The sequence below is a fragment of the Azolla caroliniana genome, unplaced genomic scaffold (genome assembly GCF_043228905.1).
Source record: "Azolla caroliniana isolate FFs.n. ecotype wild unplaced genomic scaffold, voAzoCaro1.0.p SCAF_8, whole genome shotgun sequence".
NCBI classification, from domain to species: domain Eukaryota; kingdom Viridiplantae; phylum Streptophyta; class Polypodiopsida; order Salviniales; family Salviniaceae; genus Azolla; species Azolla caroliniana.
The window spans coordinates 17127905-17142606 of NW_028230443.1; the positions used below are offsets into that span (position 1 = coordinate 17127905).

The following is a 14702-nucleotide window of genomic DNA, read 5'->3' on the forward strand; positions in this document are numbered from 1 at the left end:
TATGCAAAAAAACATGTCTCTCTCTCTCTCTCTCTCTTTATTGATTGCTTAAAAGTATGTGATGTGTGAACCCCATAACCTAGCCTAGTGTCGCATAGTTTCCATGCATGTATTCTATTGGAACATGCACCTACCAACCTTTGTAGGTACTATGTTCCATATAAAATTACATTGGTATCAAACCTTTCATGTGCTTACCTCCACAAATGTGTAACTTCGTTTCTCGATACATAAACCCTCCTAGGGGTTATGTTTCACAACAAGGAAACCGAAAGGACTTAAAACAACGAGCCGCACATGTATACATGTGGTAATGATTTCTTTGCATGCGAATGGCACTCAAGTCGTGACACAAAGAGTTAGGGCATGTGCGCACACACACGCACACATGAGCAACACACAGTATAGATAGATAGCATTTACTAGACGAAGATTTACCAACTTATTGGGGGGAGTGAGGAATGCTACCCCAAATGCAAAGTATTATTGATTGAACATGGTGGTAGGGCAGGCACGCAGTTAATTAATTACGAGACAGACAGACGTAGGCGCGGATAGATATGTAGATGATAGGTATAACGGTAGTGAGATTCAAGGGAGGGTTGCTCTGCTTGCTGCAGGGTGACCGTCTTCAGATTCATGATGGGGGGGTTATTCAAGTTAGGGTGGCCTTGACGCTGGCGGTGAGGGAATCCACTTCGGACTGGTGAATGCCGAAGGTATTCTGGAGCACGATCCCTGGCAGGGGTGGGTTGGCGGCGAAGAGGGCCACCGCGAGCTGAGAGACGCCTGGGTTCTGGCTGTTGAGGGCGGCGATGGCCAGCGCGGGGTTCTTCTTGTCCAGGTTGATCTGGAAGTGGGCGAGGCCGCGGGGGAAGACGAAGAGATCGCCGGGATAGAGCGTGGCCTGGAAGAGCGTGTTGTTGGGGGCGGTGGAGACGAAGCCGACGGTGAGCGTGCCCTGCACCAGGAAGAGGACCTCGGTGGCGCGCGGGTGGACGTGGGGAGGGTTGAGTCCGCCGTTGGCCGGGAAGTCGATGCGAGCGATGGACAGGCCCTGCGTGTTGAGCCCAGGGAAGTTGTTGACGGAAGCCAGAGTGACGACGGCTCGTGGGAAGTTGTTGGTAGGCGGGGCGGCTGCGCCGGCAGTCCGGAGCAGCGTGGACGTGAAGTCTTGGGCGGTGACGGCGGCGGCCGGCTTGCAGGTGCGTCCGTTGATGGTGACGGCGTCGACGGCGGCGGCCACGCAGAAGTCTTGTAAGGGGTCCTCGTCGGCGGCGGACGCCAGCTGGGCTGGGGATGTGAGGCACAAAAAGGCCAGGAGGAAGCTGAGCGAAAGAATGGTGGGGAGGGATGATGCCATTGGATGGGATGGGATGGGATGGGTACTAATCAAATTTCAAAGTATCTATGTATGTATATGGTGTATGATAGAAGGTTTGGAAATGTTTTAGCCCGCTAAGTGGATGGTATGTATATATAAAATATGTATGTATGTATATGTATAACCTATAGGAGGAGGTTGGTGGAAGAGTCGGTTTTGATGATGATAGGGATCCTGAAACTCTACTCCTATATATATTGTATAGAGAGAGAGACAGATAGCCAGATAGAGAGATAGAGAGATAGAGAGATAGAGAGAGAGCCAGGAGAAATATTCGCTGCTGTGGCCCGTGGGTGTGTGTCTCTGTCAGGGGTCTCGCTGATTACTTACTGCGTTAGCCGATAAGACAGGATGACATAGTCATTGGCTTTCGTGGGGGAAATGGGAAATACAAGCGGTCATTGAATTTTCTGTCTTTCTTTTGGGACGTGACGTGAAGATGTATTACATAATCCATACATACAAATTCTGGGGAGAATATATGAACTTTGAAGAAGAAGTCGCATGACCTTGCGAAGAAGGATAAGCAATATATATATATATATATATATATAATATGTATATGTATGTAAACATATATATACATATATGTGTGTGTGTGTCTATACATACATACATACATACATACATATGTATGTATATGCATATGTATGTACATATTGCATTGTATTGTAATTTATCGACGTATGTATGTGAAGAACAATTCAATGTTGTTGTTGAAGTGCGTGGGAAGTAAGTCAAAGCACGCGAAGTTGCTTTGTAGATGCGGAGTCGGTGGATGGGGCTTGGGGTTGACAATGTAAGTGTGCTTTGCCTGGTTCACTATCATGACACATGTGCACATGACTCTTTTGGTCTTGACTAGGCATTAACAAATTAATGGCTCATCACGTCTATGACATAGAAATTGCACCTTCGGGATCATTCAAAACAGGTTTTTATAAAATGACAACGGTAGAATTGAGTCACGACTTACCTATTTTTATATTACTATTAGCATTGTATCTACTCTCGAACTAGGCATTAAATGTTGTGGGTAAAAGAAACCAGCGATTAATTAACATTGCATTTGTAAATAATAAAAACTTTTGTACTTACAAAAAAGGGAAATTTTGAATCCCTTTTTTTCATTTGTTTATGCTCACTCTTTGCTACCATCTTTATACACATACATGTTACACCATTCAATCATACATATGTACATACAAATTTACAATCATACATGATACACATGATTATGGAAATGTATGTGCAACACACATTCATAGATACATACATACATAAATACAATCATATGTTTTTTTGACGAATGTATGTGTGTGTGCAATTTTCTATGCATGTTTGTATACATACCACAAGACCCACTTAACGGGTGGACGGTGGTGGAAGCTTTAAAAAGTGTGATCTACTTTAGTTATATGTATAATTACAATTCATTATAAATCAAACTATTTTCTTTTCTTTTGGTAGGTTGAGATTTACTACAAGTCACAGCCAATCTATTTCGAATACTACCTCAAACATTCCATCTTTATCATTGGATATGTATGGGGCACGGTTAAAACAATTCATAAAACATATTTATTTGCTTAGCATATTTACTAACAATTGCAAAGAACATGTGAATAGATACCAATTCTTAGAGCTATTAACGGAGACGAATCGTCATAGATAGAATGAGAGGTAGAAAGTGAAAGTGAGAGAGCATGAGAGGTGGGGAGTGACCTAGAGAACTAGGAAGAAAGAAAGAAAAAGAAAGAAATGTTAACGTCTTCTAAGGCCAAAATTGGCCCATGAGACAATTGGTTTACAACAAAATGAGATATTTACCCATTCATCGAAAGTTAAAATAAAATAAAAATAGAGCTTAAGCTAAATAGTTCTAGTAAAATAACAAACATGTTCTACAATGAAATGACTTTATATTACGCCTAGTTTCATTTCCATCCAAGTCTCTCAAAAAGAAGTGGGAGGTCAAAGGGTTTCGATGTGGATGTGGGCCCCCGTGGTCCCAATGTAGAAGGTACCCCCACCATAGCTTCTAGTCGGCGTACTCACGTTCCCGTATCTTCTTAATCTTTTCTACTCCATGTCGAGTTGTTTTGAAGCCCAACATTTGAGGGCGTTTGGTTGTTCTTTGCATTTCTGCTTCCTCAAGAGAGAGGTGGAGTGGCGTAAGTGCATCCACATTCATCATCTCCCCTTGTTCCTAAAAATTTACACTACTTACATGTTGATGAATATTAACGGTTAACAGTTTGTAGCTTATTTCCCTATGTTGTTTTAGCTCTAAGATATACCTACCTAGTCTCTTTATATCCGGGGTATCTGATAGTTTGGAGAGGGTGGGGGGGGGGGGGGGGGAGAGAGAGAGAGAGAGAGGTCTTTGTTCGTCTGCGTGAGAACCGCGACGATGGGGAAGGGATTCACTTTCAAGACAGAGCTCACTTTTGAGGAGAGGTCCTTCAAGGCTTCCAAGATGAGGGAGAAATACCTTGATAGAGTACCTGTCATCGTGGAAAAAGCTAATAGAACGGATATGCTTGATATGGAGAAGAAGAAGGGTGTATTGACTTGTTTAAATAGGTTGTATTGGATTCTTTTGAGATGGGTTTCAAACTCAAGAAAATGATGCTACGTGATTCAGGTTTCTTGTGCTTGAGGAATTGTCGGTTGGTCAGTTTGTTTATATTATTAGCCAAAGGCTTCATCGAAGTTCGGATCAAGCCTTGTTTGTCTTTGTAGGAAATGCACTTCCACCCATTTGTATGTGCCAACTAACCGTTCCTTACTTTTTTTCCCTTGTGGATATTTTGGTCCCCTTCCCCCTCCAAGTTTCTTGTTGGGTATTTACGAGAGTGGCCATAACTGTCAAAAGTTACCAGAAAAAGAAGAAGAAGAAGAGAGAGATCTTATCCGTGGAAGTGAATGGTGTGTTAGAGTTTTAGATGCAGGATGGAAATCTCATCTTCCTTTCCGTGCAAAGGTGTTTCTTTGGCGTGATATGGTTGGTGGGTTACCTTTGGCTATGGCTTTAAAACGAAGACACATTGATAGTGGTACATGTGTCTTTTGTACGACGATTGATGAAGATTCTCGACATAGGTTTATATCTTACCATGTTACTAAAAGTATATGGATAGTTATATCACAACTATGGGGGTCATTGACTGGAAATGTTTTGTCACCTTTTCAATGGGTTTTCATTGAAGGTGATAGAGTTTTACCATCCCTAGAGTATAATTTTGTGTTTGATTATTTGAGGTACTTGGGCATGTGGTATATTTGGAACTTGCAGAATGGTTTCTTATTTGATGGGCTTTCTGGAGTATCTCAATAGATATGTAGGATAAGAGGAAAGTTGATTTGGCAGTTTTCACTATTATATTGTATAGGAACTTTGTCCCCATATGAGTTACATTTGTGTTGTTTTGTATTGCAGCACCTTAGAAGGTTGCCCTTGCCACATCGCTACTTTTGATGTAGTTTTGATAACAAGGTTTTTTGTATTGTCATGATTGTTTTAATATAACCATACATTTACGAGAGAGAGAGAGAGAGAGAGAGAGAGAGAGAGAGAGACAGAACAAGAAAGATCAAAAGGATAAAGGAGATAGTACATATTGCATTGTCTTGTACATATGTATCGTATTGTATTGCATGCATGCATGTGTTGTAGTGTGTGGATGTGTGTGAAGAAGAATATGAAGAACAATTCAATGTTGTTGCTTAAGAAATAGAAAGGAAGGAAGTAAAAGCAAGTGGGTTGGGGGGAAATAAATAAGCATGAAGGGGATGGGGAGTGAGAGTCCTTATCATCATCATCATCCCTTGTAGTCTCACTTGATGATGGATGGGGTGAAGGTGGGGGTGGGCTTAACTTGGAACCAAACCTTCAATCGGTTTAAAAATGGTTTGGTGGTTTGGTTTGGTTTACGCTTCAACTTCCTTAACTAGTTTGAGCTCGATTTGGGATGGATCAAGCAGAGCCGATTTAGGCCAAATCGGGAAAGGCTTAATAGGCTTGGCTAAACTAGTTCCTAAATTGGTTTAAGCTTAACCGGTTTGGCCAAATCAGTTAGCCTTAGTCGATTTATCAAGCTCCCAAACCAGTTAAGGCTTAATTGGTTTGGTTTAGACAAGGCCAAACCGGTTAAGCCGAAACGGAACTGTTGTTGATTCCTAAATATAGTCATGCTTTGCCTCGTTCACCATCATCATGATTCACACATGCACACATCTCATTTGGTCTTGACTAGGCATTAACGGATTATCGAGTGACCACTTCTAAGACATATAAATCACACCTTTGTGATCAATGTGTGTGTTCAATAAAATGGCAGTGTTAGAGTCGAGTTGCAACTCTCCATTTCATATCATTAGCGTTCCATCTGCTCTAGAATGAGAAATTAAATGTCATTAAATGAATTTATGATTATGTGTATATGCAAATGTGTGTATGTAGGTATGGTTGAAAGTATGTTGGTGTGCATATGTATGTACAAATAAGCATAATTGATTGTTTATATATGCATATGTATGTATGAGTGTATGTGTATGCTTGAATAATCATATGGATGTATGACCATATGTGAATGTATGCTTGAACAATCATATGTATGTATGTATGCATATTGAAACTTTGTTAAAATTTGGCATTGTTTAGTATATCAAATATATTATTTGGGTAACCACCCCATAGTGGTATTCCCTATAATGAGTATTGCGTGACGTAAAAGCATATTGAATGAAATGCATGGTTCAACATGTTTATACATTGAATAAGCCATTATATTTCTAGTAGTTTTGAAATTTTAAGTATGAAGATGTGTTAAATGAGTCATTTTGGCCAAATTGGGAACAATTGTGTTACACAATCTACAATATGTAGAGTTTCTTCCTTGATTGGTTCCATTTCATCAAATTGAGTTAGCGGGAGTTTTTTTTGTCAAATTCAACTTCGTACATCTAGATGTCGACGAGTCCTTGCTTCTCTTCTCTTAGATTCAAGATCCAACTAAGAATTCCCTAGCTCTCTCTAATAAGCCTCTTTATGTAGCATCTATGGTAGCTATTGACAAAATTGTAAATAAAATTGAAGAGTTTGAGTCAATTCACGTGGTTCTTTTGTGATTTGGCATGTGTGGCTTTCTTGAACATTTTTAGTGGTCTTGAATGCCTACTTTTTCATAGTCTATCATGGTTTAAACTCCAAAATCTTGAGTTTGATTGAAGAAAGGGAACAATAAATCATGGACACTATAGCAAATAGTTATCCCAAGTCCCTCACAATTCGGCTCCCATTAAATCTCAATGTTTATCCACAAAGAGGGACACGAAGAGGAAATTTAATTTTTGCAATGTTAGCAACCCCATGCTCCCACTTGTGGACATGTGAGGCCTAATTTACGAATGTTTTTAACAAATTGAAGGCTATTATATTCCTAGATCAAGAGTATCAACATTATGATTGTTCAATCAATATGCAACCAAGGAAAGAGACAACATAGGGACCCTATATGATCTTGCCATGACACCAAGGCTATCACGTATACATATAATGTTGATAACATTTCATGTACAATGTTCATAATTCATGTATTATAACATCTTGTGCTATAGTTATTGTGACACTCCTAGCTATGCACGATCATAAAATCGTATGCATGCACCATAACCAAGAGGTGACTGCGCATAACATAATGGCATACTATACATATATAAGGCATTATGTTATTAGAACCATTTTGATTAAACATTAGTCTTCAACACATATTGTAAATCTTGTCCCTCTCATTTATAATACAAAATCCCTTTTCTTCTTATTTTCCTTCTTACTTTGTTTTATAATTTAGTATAGGTTTTTACTTTGGCCTATCACACATCGAGATTATATTAATGAGAATTCAATAAGTCAGTGGATTTATTGGACATTCTAGATTCTCAAATGGTGCACCCTTTGACTTTGTTAATAATCTTATTAAATTTGATTACACAATATCTGTTATATAATAAATCTATACCCACCAAATGGGCAAATTGCGGTTTCAACAAGGGTGATGTTGGTCAATCCACTACTAAAAGTGTTCCCGACAATGTGCCTCGACTACATCTAATGCATCAACAATGCCAACATTGGTCTAGTGCTTGTTAAGAAATTATCATACGCGTTGCCTAAAGGTCTTCTAGGATCTAGTGCGGCCCCGGGAGGAAGTGATCATGGACATATGGTTTGCGCTTATTAGTTTCCTATGAGGGCAATTGGACGAGGTTTGCAGCCATTCCTCTGACGTGGGTACTGCCCACTTGCGCTTTTGGCAGAAATGGCGGAACACGCCTATCATGACACAAGGAGGAAGTGGCCCGAGGTGGAACTACCAACCCCCACACTGGCTGTTTCCAGCTCACTTATCACCCTCCCTTTGTTGTTGACCCCAAGATTTGTCTCGTACTATCACTATGTCAAAGAATACAACAGGAGGCACGGAGGCAACGACCTCTTGCTCAAACTCTTCGCCTGGCGGCGGTTACAACAGAGAATCACTTTGTATCTCCTCTCTCTCTCTCTCTTTCTCTCTCTCTCTACTACGCTCTGTACAACAGTTACACCAATAACTCTATACAACAGAAAATGACAACACAATGATACACTCACACTCAAGAGTTTGCCCTAGGTCATATTTATACTAATATGACTTTCGGGCTATTTACAAATATAGCCTCAGTGGGTTCTCTGGAACATATTTACATATATGTCCCTTCATCTAGTGAGAGGTTCTCACCGGGCCTGCAACATCCGGTTCTCACCGGGTCTTCCTTGCCAGGTACTCATCATCTGGTTCTCACTGGGCCTTCATCATCCACTTCTCACCGGACCTTCATCATCCCATCCAGAGGGACCGAGATCCTAACAAACTCCCCCTTCACTCTGGCATGGGATGCCTTGTGTCCGATCCTCTTTCGCCATGCGTCCAGCTTGTCGGGTGTCAGCACCTTGGTCAACATATCTGATTCGTTCTCCTCCGTGTGAATCTTCGTCAGCACGAACTCTCGATCTTCTACTCGCTCCCGGATCTAGTGGTACCTATTAGGAAACAGGTCCCTCCGGATGGGAAGTGAGAAGAACAGTACTGATGAGCAAACTCAGTCGAGGCCGATAGGTCGAGGCCGAATCCGGATGTGGAGTACCCGGCTACGGAAGACCCGGTGAGAACCGGACGACGAGCACCCGGCAAGAGCTGGATGGTGAAGGCCAGGTGAGAAGTGCTCACCGGATGAAGGGACATATTCGTAAATATGTTTTCTGAGAGTCCATCGGGGCTATATTTGTAAATAGCCGAAAAGTCATATTAGTATAAATATGACTTAGGGCAAACTTAGAGTATGATGTTGTAGTCGTTGTTGTCATTCTCGTTGGCGCAAGATTAGAGCGCAACAGTGTACAGAGAGAGAGAGAGAGAGAGAGAGAGAGAGAGAGAGAGAGAGAGAGAGACGAAGAGTTCGTATCTCTGTTGTAACCGCCGCCTGTGGCGAAGACAGTGAACAAGAGGTCGTTGCCTCTGTGTTCATCTATTGTATATTGTTACATAGTGATAGTTAGCAGTTAGTGGACTGCCGTGGTTTTTCCCGTGTTTGGGTTTTCCACATAAACATCCTGTGTACTCTTCTCTCTATTGTGTCGTGCATTCATTCCCGTTTTCTGTGTTTGATTCTAAGGTTGGTTGTGGCCGAGCGTTGTTCATCGGGAGTGTGCAGTTCCTGACAGTACTTGCGCTAGATGTACTTGGTTCTGGAATGCTATGCCACATTCTTTACAAGGTGGATGGCACTTTGACTGTCACAGTAGAGCCGATATTTCTCTTGCCGGATCCCTAGCTCTCTGATGAAGTCATTCATCCATAATATTTCCTTGCCGGCTTCCACAACTGCCATGTACTCCGCCTCTGTGGTTGACAACGCAACCGTCTTTTGCAGCTTCGACTGCCACGAAACAGCTCCCCTTGCATATGTCATAACATATCCCGATGTTGACCGGCTCGTATCCACATCAGCCGACATATCCGAATCGGTGAAACCGTCAAGTTGGGGTTTACCGGAGCCGAATCAGAGACACATAGTTGAGGTGCCTTTCAAGTATTGGAGTATCCATTTTACCGCATTCCAGTGCTCCTTGCCGGGATTGCTCATAAATTGGCTCACCACTCTGACTGCGTATCAGATATCCGGTCGGGTACACACCATTGCGTACATTAAGCTCCCAACGGCAGATGCATATGGTATCTTCATCATATCCGCCTTCTCTGCCTTCATCTTCGGGCTTTTCTTGCCGGATAACCTGTAGTTTGCCGGGAGTGTCGATCCGACCGGTTTCGCATCTGACATGTTGAACCGCTGAAGCACATTTGTCACGTACTTCTCCTGTGACAGCCACAATTGCTTCTTTGACCGGTCTCGGATGATATGCATCCCTAGTATTGTTAGGAAACAGGTCCCTCTAGATGGGAAGTGAGAAGAACAGTACTGATATGCATCCCCAGTATTGTTAGGAAACAGGTCCCTCCGGATGGGAAGTGAGCAGAAGAAGTAGAGGAAGCCAAAACCGGAACCGGCCAAGACCCTGAATCGGATTCGGATGAAGAGCAACGGGAGGAGCTGGTTACCTAAGCCCAAAGACGGAGATATCCTCTTAGAGAGAGAAGGGCCCCCCGGAGATTTTCGGATTCAGAGCATGTGCTGCTGACCGATGAGGGAGAGCTGGAAAGCTTCGAAGAGGCGAAGGATGACACCCACAATTGCAAATGGTTAAGTGCCATGCAGGATGAGATGGATTCCCTGCATGAGAACCATACGTACAAATTGGTGGAGTTTCCGAAAGGAAAGCGGGGATTCCGAAACAAGTGGCTGTACAAGTTGAAACCGGGAGATGCCGACAACCCCCCGAGATACAAGGCCAGGATCGTGGTGAAGGGGTTCCAGCAGAAGAAGGGTGTGGACTTCGATGAGATATTTACCCCGGTAGTAAAGACGACCTCCATTCGTACGATGCTGAGTATAGCGGCAAGCATGGACCTCGAGGTAGAGTAGCTAGATGTGAAGACGACATTCCTTCACGGTGACCTCGAAGAGGAGATCTACATGCAACAACCGGAAGGATTCGTGGAGAAAGGGAAGGAGCACCTGGTATGCCGGTTGAAGAAGAGCCTGTACAGACTGAAGCAGGCTCCCTGACAATGGTACCGGAAGTTCAACTCCTTCATGACTGATCAAGGGTACCACAAGACACAGGTTGATCACTGTGTGTTTGTGAAGAAGTTCGGACTAGTAAGACATCCCATGCCGGAGTGAAGGGAGAGTTTGTTAGGAAACAGATTCCTCCAGATGGGAAGTGAGAAGAATACCGGATGGTGAAGACCCGGTGAGAACCGGATGAAGAGTACCCGGCTACGGAAGACCTGGGGAGAACCGGATGAGGAGTACCCGACTACGGAAGACCTGGGGAGAACCGGATGAGGAGTACCCGGCAAGAGCCGGATGATGATGGCCCGGTGAGAAGTGCTCACCGGATGAAGGGACATATTTGTAAATATGTTTTTGAGAGTCCATCGGGGCTATATTTGTAATAGCCGAAAAGTCATATTAGTATAAATATGACTTAGGGCAAACAGAGAATTGTGTGTGGTTGTTGTAATTCTTGTTGGCGCAAGATTAGAGCGCAACAGTGTACACAGAGAGAGAGAGAGAGAGAGAGAGAGAGAAAGACACGAAGAGGTCGTTGCCTCTGTTGTAACCGCCGCCTGTGGCGAAGACAGTGAACAAGAGGTTGTTGCCTCTGTGTTCATCTTTTGTATATTGTTACATAGTGATAGTTAGCAGTCAGTGGACTGCCGTGGTTTTTCCCGTGTTTGGGTTTTTCCACGTAAACATCTTGTGTACTCTTCTCTCCATCGTGTCATGCATCCATTCCCCGTTTCCTGTGTTGGATTCTAAGCTCAGTTGGGGCCGAGCGTTGTTCATAGGAGCGTGTAGTTCCTGTCAAGTATCTGTCTTGCCGGACCCAAGTCTTTCATTGAGAAGGTCCGGTTCAGAGCCTTCTTCAGCATCCGTATCTTGACTTGGTCTCGTCCGACGATCAACATGTCGTCCACGTACAAGAGGAGTATCAGGAAGTCTCCACCTTCGAACTTCTTCACAAATATGCAGTGATCGGCCTGCGTCTTGTGGTACCCTTGATTGGTCATGAAGGAGTCGAACTTCTGATACCATTGCCGGGGAGCCTGCTTCAAACCGTAGATGCTCTTCTTCAACCGGCAAGCCAGGTGCTCCTTCCCTTTCTTCACAAATACCTCCGGTTGCTGCATGTAGATCTCCTCTTCGAGGTCGCCGTGGAGGAACGCCGTCTTCACGTCTAACTGCTCTACCTCGAGGTCCATGCTTGCCGCTATGTTCAACACCATCCGGATGGAAGTCATCTTTACTACCAGGGCAAATATCTCGTCGAAGTCCACTCCCTTCTTCTGATGGAATCCCTTCACCACGATCCTAGCTTTGTACCTTGGGGGGTTGCCGACATCTCCCGGTTTCAACTTGTACACCCACTTATTCCGGAGTGCCCGCTTTCCTTTCGGCAACTCCACCAATTCATACGTGTGGTTCTCATGCAGGGAATCCATCTCGTCCTGTATGGCCCTCAACCACTTGCGGATGTGGGTGTCCTCCTTTGCTTCTTCGAAGCTTTCCGGCTCCCCCTCATCGGCCAACAACACATGCTCTGCATCCGGAAATCTCCGGGGGGCTCTTTTTTCTCGGAGAGGACATCTCCGTCCTCGGTTTTTGGTAACCGGCTCATGTGTCTATTCTTCATCCGAATCCGATTCGGGGTCTTGTTCGGTTTCGGTTTCAGCTTCCTCTCCTTCTTCTGCCGGTTCGGTATCCTCACCGTAACCAACCGGTTCTTCGAGTGTCAGCCGACTCTTAGCTGGGTAGGTCTGAATCTCATCGGTCCGATTCTTACCGGTCGACTCAGAGTTCATTATCTTCTTCTCTGACTCCCAGTCGGCAAGGGTCTTGTCCTCCATGAAGACAATATCTCGACTCCGGAACACCTTCTTGTCGACGGGGTTCCACACTCGGTAGTCGAACTCATCATCCCCGTATCCGGGGAATATGCAAGGCTGGGACTTTGGATCCAACTTTGCTCTCCAATCCTTTGCCACATGCACGTAAGCGAGACACCTGAACACCTTCAGGTGCCGGTAAGACACTTCCTTACCGGTCCATACTCTCTGTGGCGTGTCTCTGTCCAAGGGCACTGAGGGTGATCTGTTTATCACGTACGTCATTGTCGCCAACACCTCAGCCCAAAACATCTTGGGTAACTTTGCATGTGTGAGCATACTCCAGACCCTCTCCATTATGGTCCGGTTCATCCTCTCGGCTAGCTCGTTTAGTTCCGGCGTCTTTGGCACGGTAAATTCTAGCCGGATTCCCTTCGATCGGCAATACTCCTCAAACTCCCCCCGGTATTCTCCTCTGTTATCTGCTCGAACCGCCTTCAGCTTCCGGGCGGTTTCTCTTTCCACTCTTGCGTGGAGCTCCTTGAAGACAGATAACACCTGATCCTTCGTCTTCAACGGTGTGGCCCACAGCTTCCGGTTGTGGTTGTCTATGAACGTCACGAAGTACTACGATCTAGCATGTGACTTCGTGTCCACTTGACACACATCGGTATGCACCAGCTCCTGTGGTGCATTATGTCTCATTGGTGGCCTTGAGCTGAAGGAGGTCTGGTTTTGCTTACCGGCTAGGCAATCGGTGCACTTCTCAAGATGCACGTCTTTCACCGGAATGAGGTTGTCATCGGCAAGCCTCTTCATCCCCTTCTCACTCATGTGACACAGTCTCTTGTGCCACAGCTCACCAGCAGTGTCGGATGCAACGTTAACTTCTTCCCGGCATAACCGGGAATTCATTAGGTACATAGTGTTGACTTTCCGGACCTGAGCCACTATTAGGCTCCCTTTGCTGAACTTCATGATTTCGTTCCGGATGCTACCCGTGTAGCCTTCATCGTCTAGGCGACCGGCTGATATTAGGTTCAGTCGAACCTCCGGAACGTGTCAGACATCCTTCAACAGCTGCTTGCATCCGATTGATGTCGTCAACACCACATCTCCTATGCCAATGATTCGGCACGTACCTTCATTTCCCATTCGGACATAGCCGTGATCATCGACTGTGTAGGATGAGAAGCATTTCTGGTCTAGGGTTAGTTGGAATGACGCCCCAGAATCGACAACCCACGTTGTCACGTTGTCTCGTTGCCGACAACTCACTCTCCTCGGTGATGAGCATCAACTCCTCTTCACTTGCCGCGATTGCCGTCGTTCCCTTCTGGTCCGGTCCTCTCCGGTCTTTGCCGTTTCGGTTCGGTGACCGCTTAGAATTGGTACCGTCGGTTTCCTTGTCTTTTCGGAAGTGCCGACAGTTCTTATGGAAGTGTCCCGGCTTGCCGCAATAGAAGCAAGTAGGCCTCCCCCTTGACTTTGACCGTTGTCGAGGTATTCCTCGCGGATGCGTGGAATGAGGCAGGACCTCGGGGGTCCTGTACCGAAGAGCAAGGGAGAAAGGAGAGGGGAAGAGACCCACGAGGTGCGAACGTAGATTCACAGGGACACGGCCCTTCGACACGAAGACGCGAGTGGGACAGCGACACAGAGAGACACGAATCTATGTATATATTAACAAAGACAAACAACAAGACACGAAGTCGGTTACAACTGAACAGGCCGGCGAACAGATGCCGATGCCTGTTCGCGAACGCTCAGAAAGGAAAGAGTAGGTTGGAGGTGCTGCCGGAAGCACTCGGGCATTCCTCAGAGCAGCGCGAGCCTCACGAAACCTGCACAGAAAGAAGCTATGGAGTATGGAAGAGAGAGGAGCCTTCGACCGACAGCCCGACAACACTTCGTCCTCCCTGATTCCGCGATCCCCACCCCCTCCTCGTCTTCCTTCTTTTATAGGCAAGGAAGGAGCCGTTTCTCATTAACTTCCTACCTACCGAATCTACCTACATAGGATCTTCTATGTACAACATAAGACGTACGTTCATGAAGAGCCGGTTCCTATGCTCCGGCGCACCGATTCCGCTCGTGGACGGTTTTCTTCACGACATCCGCCCCCACCTAACCGCGCATCCACCGGCATGCGCCAAATTGAGTTGGGACGGAGAAAACCGGTCCAGCCTTCATTCTCCGGCCGTCCGTTCTTCCTCAGTTTCGGATCGTTCGTCGTCGCGGTCCAGGTCAACCGCATCCGGCTC

The 14702-nt window shown here is 45.1% G+C and overlaps 1 protein-coding gene across 1 annotated transcript; it reads right to left on the reverse strand.

The window, feature by feature from the left end:
• Positions 1-634: 634 nt before the first annotated feature.
• LOC147861131 (germin-like protein subfamily 1 member 11) lies at positions 635-1363 on the reverse strand. The gene has a single exon (XM_087323346.1). The coding sequence runs from the start codon at positions 1361-1363 to the stop codon at positions 656-658; it is 708 nt and encodes a 235-aa protein (XP_087179472.1). The 3' UTR covers positions 635-655.
• Between the last annotated feature and the right edge of the window lie 13339 nt (positions 1364-14702).

Coding starts and splice junctions, on each gene's coding strand:
- LOC147861131 (XM_087323346.1), bottom strand. CDS start 1,363: ATGGCATCATCCCTCCCCACCATTCTTTCGCTCAGCTTCCTCCTGGCC.